The following is a 15,246-nucleotide window of genomic DNA, read 5'->3' as shown; positions in this document are numbered from 1 at the left end:
AGATGAGGTCTCGCTGCCCAGGCGGGTCTCGAACCCGCGGGCTCAGGCAATCCACTCACCTCAGCCTCCCAAAGGCGCGGGATTACAGGCTGAGCCACCGAGCCCGGCTTGTCGATGGACATTTAAGTTGATTCCACAACTTGTCTGTTGTGAATAGTGCTGTGATGAACACAGGGATGCAGACATCTCTTCAAAAAACTGATTTCAAATCTTTGAGTAAATATCCAGAAGCGGGTTTGCTGAATCATACGGCAATTCTATTTTTAGTTTTTTGAGGAATGTCCATAATGTTTTACATAATGGTTATACTTATTTACATCACCACTCAGTGTGCAGTAGTTCCCTTTTCTCCACATCCTTGTCCATACTTGTACTTTTGTCTTTTTGATAAAAACTATTCTGACAGGTGTCAGATAGTATCTTACTGTGGTTTTAATGTGCATTTCCCTAATAATTAGCAATGCTGAGCATTTTTTCATGTCTGTTAACCATTCATAGGTCTTCTTCTGAGAGATGCCTATTCAGGTGCCTTGCCCATTTTTTCACTGGGTTCTTTGTTTCCTTGTTGAGCTGTTTGAGCTCCTTATATATTTTGGAGATTAACCCCCTATAGAATGTATGGTTTGTAAATATTTTCTCCCAATCTGTACGTTGTCTCTTCAAACAACATTTTAACAATATTAACTCAATATGAACATTTTAACAATATTAACTCCAGCAGTCCATGAACACGAGATAGCTTTCCATTTACTTGTGTCTTCAATTTCTTTTATTTCCTTTGCTGTGCAGAAGCTTTTTAGTTTGATGTAATCCCATTTTTTTATTTTTGCTTTTGTCATCTGTGTTTTTGGGTTCAAATCCAAAAAAATCAATGTCAACTATATACTAATGTAGTTTTCCCCCTATGTTTTCTTTTAGAAGTTTCAGAGTTTCTAATCTTACATTTGTTTAAGTCTTTATCCATGCTGAGTTGATTTTTGTATATGGTGTGAGGTAAGGGTCTAATTTCATTCTTCTGCATAAGGAAATCCAGTTTTCCCAACACCACTATTGTGTCCTTTTCCATTTGTGTATTTTTGGTGCCTCTGTCAAAAATAAGTTGACCACATATGCATGGGTTCATTTCTGGGCTGTCTATTCTGTTTCATTAGTCGATGTGTCTTTTTTGTTGTTGTTGTTTTTGCCAATTCTATGCTGTTTAACTACTACAGCTTTGTAGTATATTTGAAATAAGGTAGTGTGATCTCTCCAGCTTTGTTCATTTTGCTCATGATCGCCTTGGCTATTTTTTTTTTGGTAGTGCCATATGAATTTTAGGATTTTTTTTTTCTATTTCCATTAAAAATGACATTGGGTTTTTTCACAGAGTGCATTGAATCTGTAGATTGCTTTGAGTAGTATGAACATTTTAACAATATTAACTCTAGCAATCCATGAACACAAGATAGCTTTCCATTTACTTGTGTCTTCAATTTCTTTTATCAGTGTTTCACAGTTTTCAGTATACATGTCTTTTACCGCCTTGGTTAAACTTATTCCTAAGTATTTTATTTTTTTGTCTGTAGCTATTGTAAATGAGATTGTTCTCTTGATTTCTTTTTCAAATAGTTCATTATTAGTGTATAAAAATAATACTGATTTTTGTGTGTTAATTTTATATGCAACTTTACTGTATTTGTTTATTAGTTCTAACAGTTTTTTGGTGGAGCTTGTAGGGTTTTCTATATATAAGATCATGTTATCAGCAATTGTACTTTTTCCTTTCCCAAAAAGAATACATAAAACATGTGGCATTACCAAAAAGGAAAGTTACTTGAAACTTTAAACACAATCCTTTTTTTGGAGCATCTGCTATTATAAAGTAAAAGAAAACTTCTTTCTCTGTACATTACTTATTAAATTGTTTTTTACTGACTAAGAAAATTAGGAAATTAAGAGGAAAGGAAGCAATAATTGGATAATATGTTAAAGTTAAAGAAGGTGGTTAATGTTACATTTTGAAGCATAATAGAGGACGATGGAAAGTTTTAAAGACTATAAAGATGATTAACATGCTGAATTCTATTTTTTTTTTTTTAAGTGAGAAAGCAGGATTTATTCAGAGGACAGAAAAGCTTCCACAGTGGGAGAGGACCCAAGGGGGTTGACCACTGAATTCTATTTTTAAAAGGGATACCTGCAATTAGGTGATGTTTCTGTGAGAGGCTTCACCATAAAACAACTCTAAATTATTAAAAATTTAACAAAGAACACAAAATGAATTTTATCAAACTAGTACACTGTTTTGTTATAAATTAACCAAATAACTTTATAAACAATACTGCTAATTTTCCTTTTGTTTAAAGTTATAGCTTTATACCATATAAGTAAATTTCAAGTATGCACAGTACATATGCAAAATCAATACTTTTCTGTTAAGTCCAAAATGCCTTGTGATAAAATTGTATTTTTTACAAAAGAATAAAACTCTCATTGTCCCCTATTCCAAGAGTCCGACCTATTAGAATATTGCTCAGTAAGTTTCAGAGATGCATGTCTGGAAGCAACATGCAACTGAAAATAAACTACTAGTGTTTCTATCATTTTATATTTTTATTGTCACTAGTATTTTCTCTTTACCCAATAGAAGTTTACATCCTCTATAACAGCACTATCTAACAGAAACTTCTGTGATATTAGAAATGTTCTATATATGCCCTGTTCAATATGGTAGCTACTAGCCACATGTAGCTAATGAGTGCTTAAAATGTGGCTAATGTGACTGAGAAACAATGTTTTAAAATTTTCCTTGAATTCATTTAAACAGCGTGTGTGGCTAATGGTTACCCTACTGAATAGCACAGCTCTTTGATGCTGCCCTTTGAATCAGCTATTCTGTACAGCCATCACCTGTATATTTCCAAATTCCTTTTAATATGTTCTCTTCAAATCCTTGTTGTAAAACTAAAAGTGTAATGGTGGCATCATCTTATTAATTTTGTAGATGGCTTCATATTCCTGAAGTTGATGGACAAATCTAACATTAAGACTAATACATGATCTTTCTTCATGTACTACTCGGGGATCCCAACATTTCCATTGAAAATAACTTTTCCTCCAGTTTATAAGTTCCCATCAAAAAATGTAGACCCAAGGTAAAAAAAAAGAATTACATCTGTACTAACTGTGATATTCAAAATCAAGTATCTAAATAATTTTTTGAAAGTATGATAATAAAGTTTGATCTAACATTTTGTCTTACTGGTATTATATGAGCTGTTCTATAGTACACTGGCTTGCTTTTCATACCAGAAGAACATAAAACTAAAAACAAACGAGGCAAAACTTCTTGCATTTCCTGTTTCATAGAATAGATTCAATTCTCAGCATCTTCTTTGCACTATAGGGGGAAGCAGAACTACAGCTTTATGTTGTCCACTGATCCAGCCTGTGGCCTGGAGGGTTGGTTGCAAGGGTAAAATTACCTAGCTGATCCAAGTTCTCAGGCTGGCAGTGAAGGTGAAAGGGAGGGTGGCCTGGGTAGTCCAAAGGGCTGATGAGTGAATGGCAAATTTACAAGAAACACAGATTAAAGGATTCTTGTGATCCTAGCAACAGCCACATAGGGCAGGGGAGGGTTAGGAGTCCTGTAAATGGTTGTAAGACTGCTGCTGTATCCTCCCCAACAAAGTCTCTGTACTCTTAAGATGTCTAGACTCCATCATAATCACAAGTCTTACGACTCCAGTAACTAAAGAAAAATTATTTATGCATATAACTAATATATGCATGAAATAAAATTCAATAGTATAAAAGGCATAATGAAAAATAAATCTTTCTTTCATCACTGTTGTCCAGTTCTTATCACCAAAGGCAAATGTTGCCAGTTTCTTTGCCTATCCTTTGCCCTGCTAAATGACTTACGAATTCTACCACCCTTTTCCTTGAATGTTTTAGATTCAATACAAACTTAAAAGCAAAAATACGCAGCATTCTTACTAACCATATCACAAATAATCAAGTTTTCCCACCTAAGAGATCTCCGATTACCAAATTATCTAATTATTTAGCATGTAATCCTGTATTCTTGACTCCATGCTAAGCAAGCTCCATTGGGCAGGAACCACACCGCTGTGTTGTAACAGAAAGCATACCAGATCAGACTTCCTCCGAAGATATGGGTTCCAGGCCTGTCATTTACTAGTTGTGTGACCTATGATCCTTAATTTCCAAATATGTAAAATATTAATATCATCTCATCTCTACCTATTTCACTGGGCTAAAAAGATTAAATACAGTATTACATGTGGAAAGGACACTGGAAATTCTAATGAAATGTAAATATAAGGCCATTATTATTCATTTGTATCTCCACAGCCGCCAGTCTCAAGCTGATTAGATGCATAATAAGTACGTAATTTAACAGATACAAGCTCATTTCCTAGCATGCAAATTATACACTATGTTATAGTCACAGAATTGACTTTCTCCTTTAGGTTTCCTGAATAAATATAACAACCCAAGTGTCAACAGAAAATCTTTCTTTTTGGGAAAAATCTATGACCTCAAGATCTTACTTACAATGAAAGAGTGTAAACTGATTTCTTGATTTTTCTCTTATAGTGAGAAAAAATTGTTCCTAGTGAGATGGGCAGGTATTTTATCAAATCAAATTTTATCAAAACAAACACCTTTTAGCAAGGCTAGCAGTTTTTCCACAGGAAACAAGAGTTTAAGAAGGGTCTAAAAAAGAGAGAAAAGAGTTAGTTTGATGTATGAGAAGCCATTTGGGCAATACCAGATTAAGTTAGCCATCCAACAAGAATAGAAGGTAGTAGGAAAAATAATGAAGTCATACTAAAACATCTCTTTAATCCCTTTAGAATAAAGAGTAATTCAGAAAGAAAAAGCACAAGAAAAGATTAAACAGAATGGTTAATAAACATCTAAATCAGAGGAAGCAAAATAACTCAATCTAGAGAAAGATCCTAACTTTTAGTAGCTTTTGTTGCAGGTTTTCCTTACCTCTTCTGCTGTACTAACATGTCGCCTCTGAATTTTCTTGGGGCTCAAAAGGCTTCGACGACATGAACCACTCCAAGATGGACTTGGAACAGGCTTAATAGGAAAAGATTTTTCATATGCAGATACATGGCAGTGATGGTTTGACTTTCCCGTAAAAGTGTTTAATAATCCACTAAAAAAAAAGAGTTTATAAGAAAGATGAGAACAATGAAGTAAAATGAACCTAATCTAGTGACTATTTTCATTTTCAAGAAATAACAAAAGCCAGAAAAAATTAACAGGTAGAAAGAAAGGTGTACCATTTTAGGGAAATATAGGAAATGATATATGAAGTTGTTTCATTAGGTTCTTCCACTTAAAAGATACTATATTGTCAAACTACATAATTATCAAACACTAAAACAGTATTTCTTGAATCTATCATCTAAAATTTCCTTTGGTTAGGAACCATTTATCTTATGGTATGACAAAGCACATGAGACTAGACTTCTTCAGAAAACCTGGGTTCCAGGTATGCTAACAAACATATATATTTTCTATTTCTCCCTGTAGTCTTTACCCCAAGCCCTTACTTTAAGATTAAATATGTAAAGATGGATAAAAGCATAACTAAGTTTTTAAAATGAATTTTTACATTTCTTTTAAGACCAACAGAGGGCTCCCATCCTTCATTAAAAACAGCCAAAGGCTTTCTTTTAGGCTGTATCACTCAGAATTCTCTTCTGGCCTTACTGTTTACTTCGTCTGAAGAAATTTTGCTTCTTTATACTATTTGTGCCCTATCTAATGGGGAAAAATGGCATTAAGAATACTGTGAACTCATAACCCAGTCTTACCTCTCAGGCTTAATAATTTTAAGTTTTTTCTATGTGCTCATTCTCACCTATCATTACCCAACAAGTTTGAGGTACTTATCTTAGCAAAATAATTTTTCCTTTTTTTTTTTGCTGTGGACTTAGAATCAAGATACACAGCTCACTAAACTGAATTCAATAAAATCAACTGATTAAATCATTACATGTGGTCTGCATCCAAATAAAATCAGACTAAATAAAAAAGTACACATTCTCTTTAATCCTTTAAATTCTAATGGTTTCTATGTGTGTTAGAATGGGGAAAGTAAAAGGACTCAGAATTTCAGGAACACGTTTATTTTTTTAGGATGAGTGGATGCAGCTAGGAAAAAATGGCAAGGGGAGTATAATTGTTTGGTAAAGATATAATGGATCCTCCACAATGTCTTTTGTACTTGTGCTTCCCAGAGTGTGCATGTGCAAGTGTGTGTTTTTTAACAAAAAAAATTCTTCTTCTGCAGAAAACAGTACAAGGGCATCTTGCAACGCCAGAAAGCAAAGGTGTTACCAAAAATTAATGAGGTTGAAAAAAAATTAATAAGGTTGGTCGAACAGACACAGAAGCAAAATTGAAAAGGCTCCCACTGGCCAAAGTTGTGAGAATGTAAGCATTAAAAGAATAATATTCACGGTGGATTAAGGCATACTGAATCGATAACGACACTCAAAAAAGAAGATAAAAAATTCATTTGAGCCATATGAAGTTGCTTTAAAAAAAAAAACAAAATCTTAATTTGAAAACTGGTAATGACAAAGAAACATCTAATCATTCATCCCGCCTTTCGCAAAGAAATATATTTTACAGTAACCAAAGAGCCCTAGGTAATTAAAAATGAAATAAGTACAGAAGACTGAGCCCAGGGGTTTGAGACCAGCCTGGGCAACTTGGTGAGACCTTGTCTACAGTGAATCAAAAAATTAACTGGGTGTGGTAGTGGTCATCTGTAGCTCCAGCTACTTGGAAGGCTGAGGCAGAAGGATCACCTGAGCCTAGCAGGTCGAGGCTGTGGTGGCCATAAGCATGAAACTGCACTCCAACCTGGGCAACAGAGTGAGACCCCAACTCAAAATAAATAAATAAATAAATAAAGTGCAGAAGATGTGATAAGATTAGAAAAATATTATTTCATTAACTTTAACAAAATTATTGTTAGTTAAGTATTACCAATTGATATTAATAATTATTAGGTGAATGGCTGACATGAACTTGATTATTAATCATTCAGATTACATTCTAGTCATAGAATTTAAATTGAACTGTACAATTAATGATTAGATTGTCATTTTCTCAATCCAGAGATCAATCTAGTATCACCAATAATAGGAGAACCAGAACAAGATACTGTTTGTTCTTCTAATGTGATATCATACAGTAACATCTTATTCAAGTAAAAAACCTGTTTTACAAAAAATATAGGCTATTTTTGACAAAATAATGATACCATGTGGACATAAACCATCACACCCAAAAGGTAAACATTATGTAGAAGAAAAGTCATGCCATTAAAAAGAAACAGGCTGTTCTATGTTGTAAAAGACTTAAAGATGAAAACCTCCAGATGCAATTCTAAGATTGGATACGGGTTTGAACAAACTAGCTGTAAAAGATACTTTGGGGTCAACTGAGAACATTTAAATACAATTTAGTGTATAAAATAAAATGTACTAAATTGCAAAGGAGTAAGTGACTGACTAAAAAAGCAGATTACGAAAGAGTATTTACAGTATGAACTCATTTTGGAAAAAAATATGTATCTAAAGGCAGAGAAAAATAGCTGGAAAGATACATACTAAGATATTATGGAACGGATCTCAGGTTGGTGGGAACATGATTTTTTTTTTTCTTTTTGCTTATCTGTATTTTCTAAGTTTTTACAAAGCATATGTATTAAGAAATAGCTGGAAAGATATATACTAAGATATCACAGAATTGATCTAAGACTGGTGGGGATGTGATGGTTTTCTTTTTTCTTTTTGCTTATCGGTGCTTTCTAAGTTTTTACAAAACACATGTACTGTTTCTACAGTAATGCTATTTTAAAAAATAACAGTATGGCATTACTGAGTAAAAAAAGCAACTTGCTAAATGAGGCTATAAAAAATCTTTATAGAAGACAAAATAACATCATACATTTCATAGTATACATAGCACATATATCATGTTATATATGAGTAAGGAAGAAGAGAGAAACAAGCATAAGAAAAAATTTGGAAGGAATTCCCACACCAAGGGAAAAGATTGAAACTATGGGTAAGTGGTCAAGGGATCTTTAGCTTTACTGATAATATTTCGATTTCTACAATGTAGGTATATAAATGGATCCTTGTATAAATTTTTTAAAAGTTAAGAAGTCAGCCAGGCATGGTGACTCACACCTGCAATCCCAGCACTTTGGGAGACTGAGGTGGGAGGATGACTTGAGCCCAGGAGTTTGAGACCAGCCTGGGCACTATAGTGAGCCCTCATCTCTACAAAAACTAAAAAAAATGAGCCAAGCATGGTGACACATGCCTGTAGTCCTTGCTACGTGGGAGGAAGAGGTGGAAGGATCGGCTGAGCCCAGTAGGTCGAGTTTGCATAAACTACAATTGTGCCACTGCACTCAAGCCTGAGTGACAGAGTAAGTCCCATTCAAAAAAATAAAAATAAATAAAAGTATTATTTTACTAATATCATAAAGTACCTGAGGAAAGAGTCTCTAAGCCAAACTTCATTTGTCTTTAATAACCAGTATGTTTGGTGAGGGACTTGGTAGGGCTTATGAAGCTTGGATAAAGTTCTCTGTGACTCTATTTTCCAAAAGACAGAAGTAAGCCAGGCTCGGTGGCTCAGCCTGTAATCCCGCACCAGGGAGGCTGAGGTGAGTGAACTGCCTGAGCCCACGGGTTCGAGACCCGCCTGGGCAGGCGAGACCTCATCTCTACAATAAATCAAAAAATCAGCCAGGCGTGGTAGCGCATGCCTATAATTCTGGCTACTTGGAAGGCTGAGGCGGAAGGATCGCTGGAGCCCAGCAGGTCGAGGCTGCAGTGGCCGGGAGCGGCCACTGCACTCCAGTCTGGGCGACAGAGTGAGACTCCAACTCGAGGAAAAAAAAAAAAAAAAAAGACAGAAGTAGCTTAGGTCTAGTTGACTATTGCCATGAGACACAGAAGTGCTTTAGTTTAAGTCAGGTTTCTGCTCATGTGACAGCCTGAGCTCTCACCAGTAAAAAAAAAAAAAAAAAAAAAAAAAAAGAGTAAGATGTGCTGGTTTCTTTCCTACTCAAATTGCAGTGATTGAATGATTTTCACTTTAATAGACATAATAGCCATATTGATCCTGAAGGGTCCCAATATTCTCATACCCACCAAGATTTCCCTCAAAACTCTCTCTTCTAATTACCAAAATTCAGCACTAAGTAAATTAACAGCTGAAAACTTAAAATGGATTTCTCCATATCGCTATGGTTTAAAGTCCAAAAATGGTGTTACTCTTCTAAAATGCCAAGTGACAACTCTCGTATAGCCACTTCCTCTTATATCTGAGGAAGAGTTTGAGAGCTAAGCAGGCAAAATACCAACCTTGAGGACTTTCGTGTTTCGAGGTAAAGACTTCGGCTGTTTCTTGATTTTTGTAAAGTTGAGCTTGATGTTGGAGTGGAATTTCTCCACTGACCATTTACACTCTGGCCAAAGGTTCTTAAGTCGCCTGAGCCAAGAAAACTGTCTGGGGAAGAGTTGTCTACAAAAATAAAAGTTTGAGTAAATTAAACAAACACTACAGCTGGTTCTCTTTTAATACTGCAACCATGACCAACATTGTATTCCAAAGTAATGTGGCATATCACCATGTCTTTCATGGAAGAAAGATCCCAGTCTCAACTGCCAGTAAAGTCTGCAGTAAGGGAACTTCTACACACTATAAGTGATTCAGCCATACTAACCTGAAAATTGATGAAGGAGCTGAATCCTGCCACAGCCATGTGCCTTATCTGCATCAATGTGACTCCGTGGTGTCCACCAAAAGTCAACATTTTACCCCAACTATATCTTGCAAGCACTCCCAGGCCTGGGCCTGAAAGAAGGTAGGCCAGACCAGTAAGAAAGCAGGTGGAGGGCCAATGAGAATTGTAATTCAAATGAACAACAGTTATTGCTTAATAAGCAGCTGGTGTCACTCTCCTGTCTTTAGTTACCATGCTTAAGACCCAGGGGCTCTCTCAAAGAGCAGAGATAACCTAATTGCTGCTTATTCTGGTGGGTTTATGGCAGAAATGACCCATCATATACATATGGCTCTGGTATAATAATGTTCAGTTACTTAATGCCATAATCACAAGACATATTAATACTCCAATGCTTGCTACTGCAATCAGATTGATAATTATTAATTATTTAAATTTCCTAACTTGTGGATTATAAACTGAGTTGACAGAAATGTCCTGAAGTTTCAGCTAGAAGTTACAAAATAATTTCTATGTCCTCTTCTCCTTATCAGCAGGATTGGACAATTTAAAGTAGCTCCTTCAAAATAAACTCAGACATTAGACTATGAAACTCTGATGAGCTCCAGTGGAAAAAAAAAAAACAAGAAAAATGATAATTCTCTATTTCCTGAAAATTTTATTAAGTTGATTTTTAAGATCCTCTTTCAAAGCATATTATCTTTTTCAAAGCACAGAACTTGTCACAATATTGTACATCTGTGCTATTATAAATACTTAATGTATCTTGTTATACTGAATTCAAAAAGTAAGGCAGCCTCCAAAAATATAATTTTGTGTTTAAAACCTTAAGGTAATCAGGATATTAGGATTTAGGATAAATAAAATAGGAAAAAAGCAGTCACAGATGGTGTTAGTACTGGTTAATTCACCGATGAGGTACTTTGGTATAATAATTAAAATAAGTTAAATTTACTTTAAGAATGAATTATAACTTTTTTCCTTTGTAATCAGTACCTACGTTTAGCATCCATCACTATTACTTTGAGGACAGAGACATACAGTTAATGAAATAAGTCTTAGTAAAGAACCAGAAAATTATTATGCTTCTTAAAAAAAATTAATCTATTTTTTTAAAAATAGAGATGTGGTCTTACTATGCTGTCCAGGTTAGTACTGAACTCCTGGGCTCAAGCAATCCTTCCACCTTGGCTTCCCAAAGTGTTGGAATTATAAGCATGAGCCACCATGCTTGACCTAAAATTATTACCCTTAAATGCAAAGTAGTAACAATAGAAATCTGTTTCTTACATTTTGGCTAAAATTAGATTAGGGAATGATCTAAACAGGATGTCTATTTGAGAAATAATTCTGTCAAAAATGCAAATTACCCTGACAGGGGTGAAATTTGTACCAGGAATAAGCCATAGTAGCTTCTCAATGGCATGTGACAAAGACTTCCACTTTAAAATGCAAGGGAAAGCACAGGATCAGGCAGTCTATCAAACCAAAAAAGGTGGTTCCATCCCCACTCAATGAAATTACCAAATAGTCTTTTATCACTGATGAAATCTAGCAAAGCTAGAGACAGACTAATGGGGGCTATGAGGGATTAACCTGATATTCCAGCATCATTAAGAAATCATGTAGTTCCAGCTACTTGGAAGGCTGAGGCGGAAGGATCGCCAGAGCCCAGCAGGTCGAGGCTGCAGTGGTCAGGAGTGGCCACTGCACTCCCAGTCTGGGCGACAGAGTGAGACTCCAACTCAAAAAAAAAAAAAAGAATGAGTTGCAAATGCCATAAATAAGATTACCTACGATGTGCATATACATACACACAAAACTAGAAGAAAATACACCAAAAATGTAATTGTGGTTATGTTCTAAAGAAAGAATAATGGGTATTCTTTTCTCTATAAATTTTCTGCAGGGACAGGTAATACTTTTATGGACGTAATAAACTTTACGGTAAAAGACTGCATCAGGTAAACACTTACTAGAAAGTAACTATTAGTTGTTCCTGTTAACCTTAGGATTTATTTAGTAACTATAAAAGCAGGATGGTTTAAATCATCTTATCTACTAAATGCCAATCTGGCAACCTAATTTACATGTTTTCCAAAGAGAAGACATTGATAATGATTCTAAGCATGAGCAACATCATTTTTCATCTTAATATGCTTTTCTTTGTTAGGGTTAAAAATGTTTTAATTTTATTTTCATTATGCTCTTGATGAATCTGAGAGGTCTTGAAGCCTGTCACTAAGTTGTTAAAGTAAAACAATGCTGTATTTTTTTTCTAAGTTTTTTTTTTTTGTTTTTAAATCAAGTTTTAGTAGTCTAACCTTGAGTAGGTTAAGAAGTAATCTTTAAAAAGCTTGGTCTAGAGAGATGAATACAGTGAAGCAATAAAGAAGAGGCTCCAGACCCTATATTCTAAAGTTTGGGCTTTCCTGTTCATTTTCATCCTGGTAGAGGAAAGGTCAACAGGGTGAGAGAGAAGACAAATACCAACACAGTCAAGATTAGAAGACTGAGACAGGTGAACTAGGGATCCATGCCTAGCCCAATCAGGAGGCAAGACTCAAGGTGACTGACCACAGAAATCAATGTGGGGATTATTAGAAAAGAATATATCCAAAAAAAGATGCAAAGACAAAACTCTGCAGCATTTGCAATGAACTGGAATGGATGTGGCAAAAGAAAGAAGTTTTAAAACATCAACAGAAAAAAGTAGCTTTTAACTGAAGACTTGGTGGTGGCTCATGCCTGCAATCCCAGCACTTGGAAGGCTGAGACAGGAAGATTATTTGAGGCCAGTAGTTTGAGATCAGCCTAAGTAATGTGATGAGACCCTACAAAATATGAAAAAAATTAGCTGGGCATGGTGGCATGCACCTGTGGTCCCAGCTACTCAAGAGTCTGGGGTCAGAGGATTGCTTGAGCCTAGGAGATCAAGGCTACTGTGAGCTATGATCATGTCATAATATTCCAGCCCAGGCAACAGAGTGAGATCTTGTCTAAAAAACTAATAATAAAATTTAAATACTCTATTATAAGAAAAAAGCATATAGACGCTTAGTATTCAGATTTAAAATTCTGATTTTTAGAAAGCAACTGTGGAGGTCTGTGACATGTCATAAGCTTGTCTGATCAAGAACTAGATGGATTTGATAGAGGCACAAAAGTAGAATCCTTTACTTCATGTTGTAGGTAATTTAGAGAAGGAGTCTAATAGACAGCCCAGAATCCTGATTTCAACAGACTTTATTATTCACTGTTGTTATTCTCTATTCATCATCATGTATACAGAGAAACTGTTATATTTTTTTCTTTTCCTAAGAAATTGTATTCAAATGAGAGATAAAACTTTAGTGTGAGATTTCTGATAGGGAAATCAATTTGTGGTATGAGGATAAACACAGGACAAACGTAACTCTAAATAATTACATAACTGAGTAGAAAGTCAGGAATCTGGCAAAATATTTCATGAGGATTTAAGATAATCTTAGATATATCCTTTATTAATATAAAGTGTCTACTGAAACCTAAAAGAAAAAAAACTATATATGAGGTCTGACAATTACATTCACGAACTTGCCACTGTGTGCTTACGTTGGCAGTACTGTACAAACAACTCGATAAGGTTTCATAAACTTGGTATGTCAGTGTCTCACAGTTATGTTTGGGTCAACATGTGGCGATGACTTGCTGAGTGGTGTTCATTATTGTTGTTGTATATTTTTGTGTGCCATCACAAGAATGTCGGAGCTTGAATTAGAACAACGAACAAACATTACATTTCTTGTTAAATTTGGCAAGAGTGGAAGTGAAATCAGGAACATGTTAGTCCAAGTTTATGGGGATAATGCCATGAAGAAAACAGCAGTGTACAAATGGATTAAACATTTTCCTGAGGGGAGAAAAAGTGTCACTGATGAAGAGTAATCAGGAAGGCCAGTAATGAGGAGAACTGACCTGAAAACATTGCAAAAACTCATTGAACTGTGCATCAAAATCATTGGCTGTGAGAAGCATAGCAGACCAAATAAACATTGATAGAGAAAATCTTAAGTGGAAATTTTGGTATGAGAAAGATGTGTGCAAAAAAGGTCCTGTAGGAGCTCTTATATCATGACAATGTACCAGCTCACAAAGCACTGTCTATGAGGGAATTTTTAGCCAGTAAACAAATGTGTATTAGAACACCCTCCCTACTCACACCCACCTGATCTGGCCTCCAATGACTTTTCTCTTTGCCCAAAGATAAAAGGAAATATTGAAAGGAATATATTTTGATGACATTGAGGATATCAAGGGCAATACGATGACAGCTCTGATGGCCATTCCAGAAAAAGAGTTCCAAAATTGCTTTGGTGGGTGGACTAGGCACTGGTATTGATGCATAGCTTCCCAAGAGGAGTTTTTTTCTTCAAAAGTGACTGTAGTGATATTCAGCAATGAGGTATGTAGAGTTTTTCTAGAATGAGTTTGTGAACTTAATTGTCACACCTCATACAGAAATGCTTTTAAGTCATGTCAGTAATAGTTGAAAACGGTGAGGATGAATGTGCGCTACAGGGGAAATAATAAAGCAAACGAAGGTACAGGTCCGTTATCCAAAATAATACATCCTTGGGTCCATTTGTACTTTTGAATTAAAATTTTTTGGAATTTTAGAAAGATACCCTAGTATACTTTCAAGTATAATCTGGAGTAGCACCCTGTAATCAAGCATATGGATAATCTGTAGCAAAATGTGTACTCTTATTTACAGAAATAAAGAAATAATATAATAATAATATAAACAGTTTCACATCAACTCATGTAGGTTTAATCAAGGAATTAACTTATGTCAGATCAGATTTTGATGCCAAATGAGTTATGAGAAAACTTTTTGATTTTCAGAGTATTTTGGATTTTGGAATCGCACAATTATAGATGTACTTATCAATTCCGTGGATTAGAAATTAACAGAAAGTGATAAATTAGAATAAGAACATGTAAATAGATGAAGAAGAAATAAAATGTTGAGTTAAAAAAATATGTGTGTCAAGCCATATAATATACCATGTATGTATGCACAGATAATCAGAAGAGGCCATAGAAATTTGAATTAAATGAGCTGAGTTACAATCAGGGGACTTTGAATATAATTTTCTACATAATTATTTATTATTAAGTAATTATTTTACTGAATAGCAAAGATTCTACCCAATAGTAAATTGGCATATGAAATTAGAGGCAAACACAGCCTGAATTCAAGTGGAAATATTGATGATCTAATTTAATTAACCAATCAATTGTTGTTCCTCAAGAATTGATAATGAGCTATCAAACCAGATTTCAGGCTCTCCGTTAATCAAAAAGGCTATTTTAATAATAATGGTAGTAGAGTTCCTTTCTAAGAAAATTGATTGATTTTTCTATACAAATTATGTACATAGTATCTGGAGACTACC

The 15,246-nt window shown here is 34.9% G+C and overlaps 1 protein-coding gene across 2 annotated transcripts in view; it reads right to left on the bottom strand.

Moving 5' to 3' along the window:
• SENP1 (SUMO1/sentrin specific peptidase 1) overlaps positions 1–15,246 on the bottom strand; it is a 59,568-nt gene that overhangs the window by 35,979 nt on the left and 8,343 nt on the right. For both annotated transcript variants that reach the window (XM_008069254.2, XM_021718170.1), the window contains exons 5-6: positions 9,423–9,582; positions 5,005–5,176 (exon numbers count right to left, since the gene is read on the bottom strand). In XM_008069254.2, coding sequence (XP_008067445.1) covers positions 5,005–5,176; positions 9,423–9,582 — 332 coding nt within the window. The remainder of the gene's footprint in view (positions 1–5,004; positions 5,177–9,422; positions 9,583–15,246) is intronic.

The sequence above is a fragment of the Carlito syrichta genome, unplaced genomic scaffold (assembly GCF_000164805.1).
Source record: "Carlito syrichta isolate Samal-C Ts95f unplaced genomic scaffold, Tarsius_syrichta-2.0.1 Scaffold311884, whole genome shotgun sequence".
NCBI lineage: Eukaryota > Metazoa > Chordata > Mammalia > Primates > Tarsiidae > Carlito > Carlito syrichta.
This window is presented reverse-complemented; position numbering and strand designations above follow the sequence as displayed.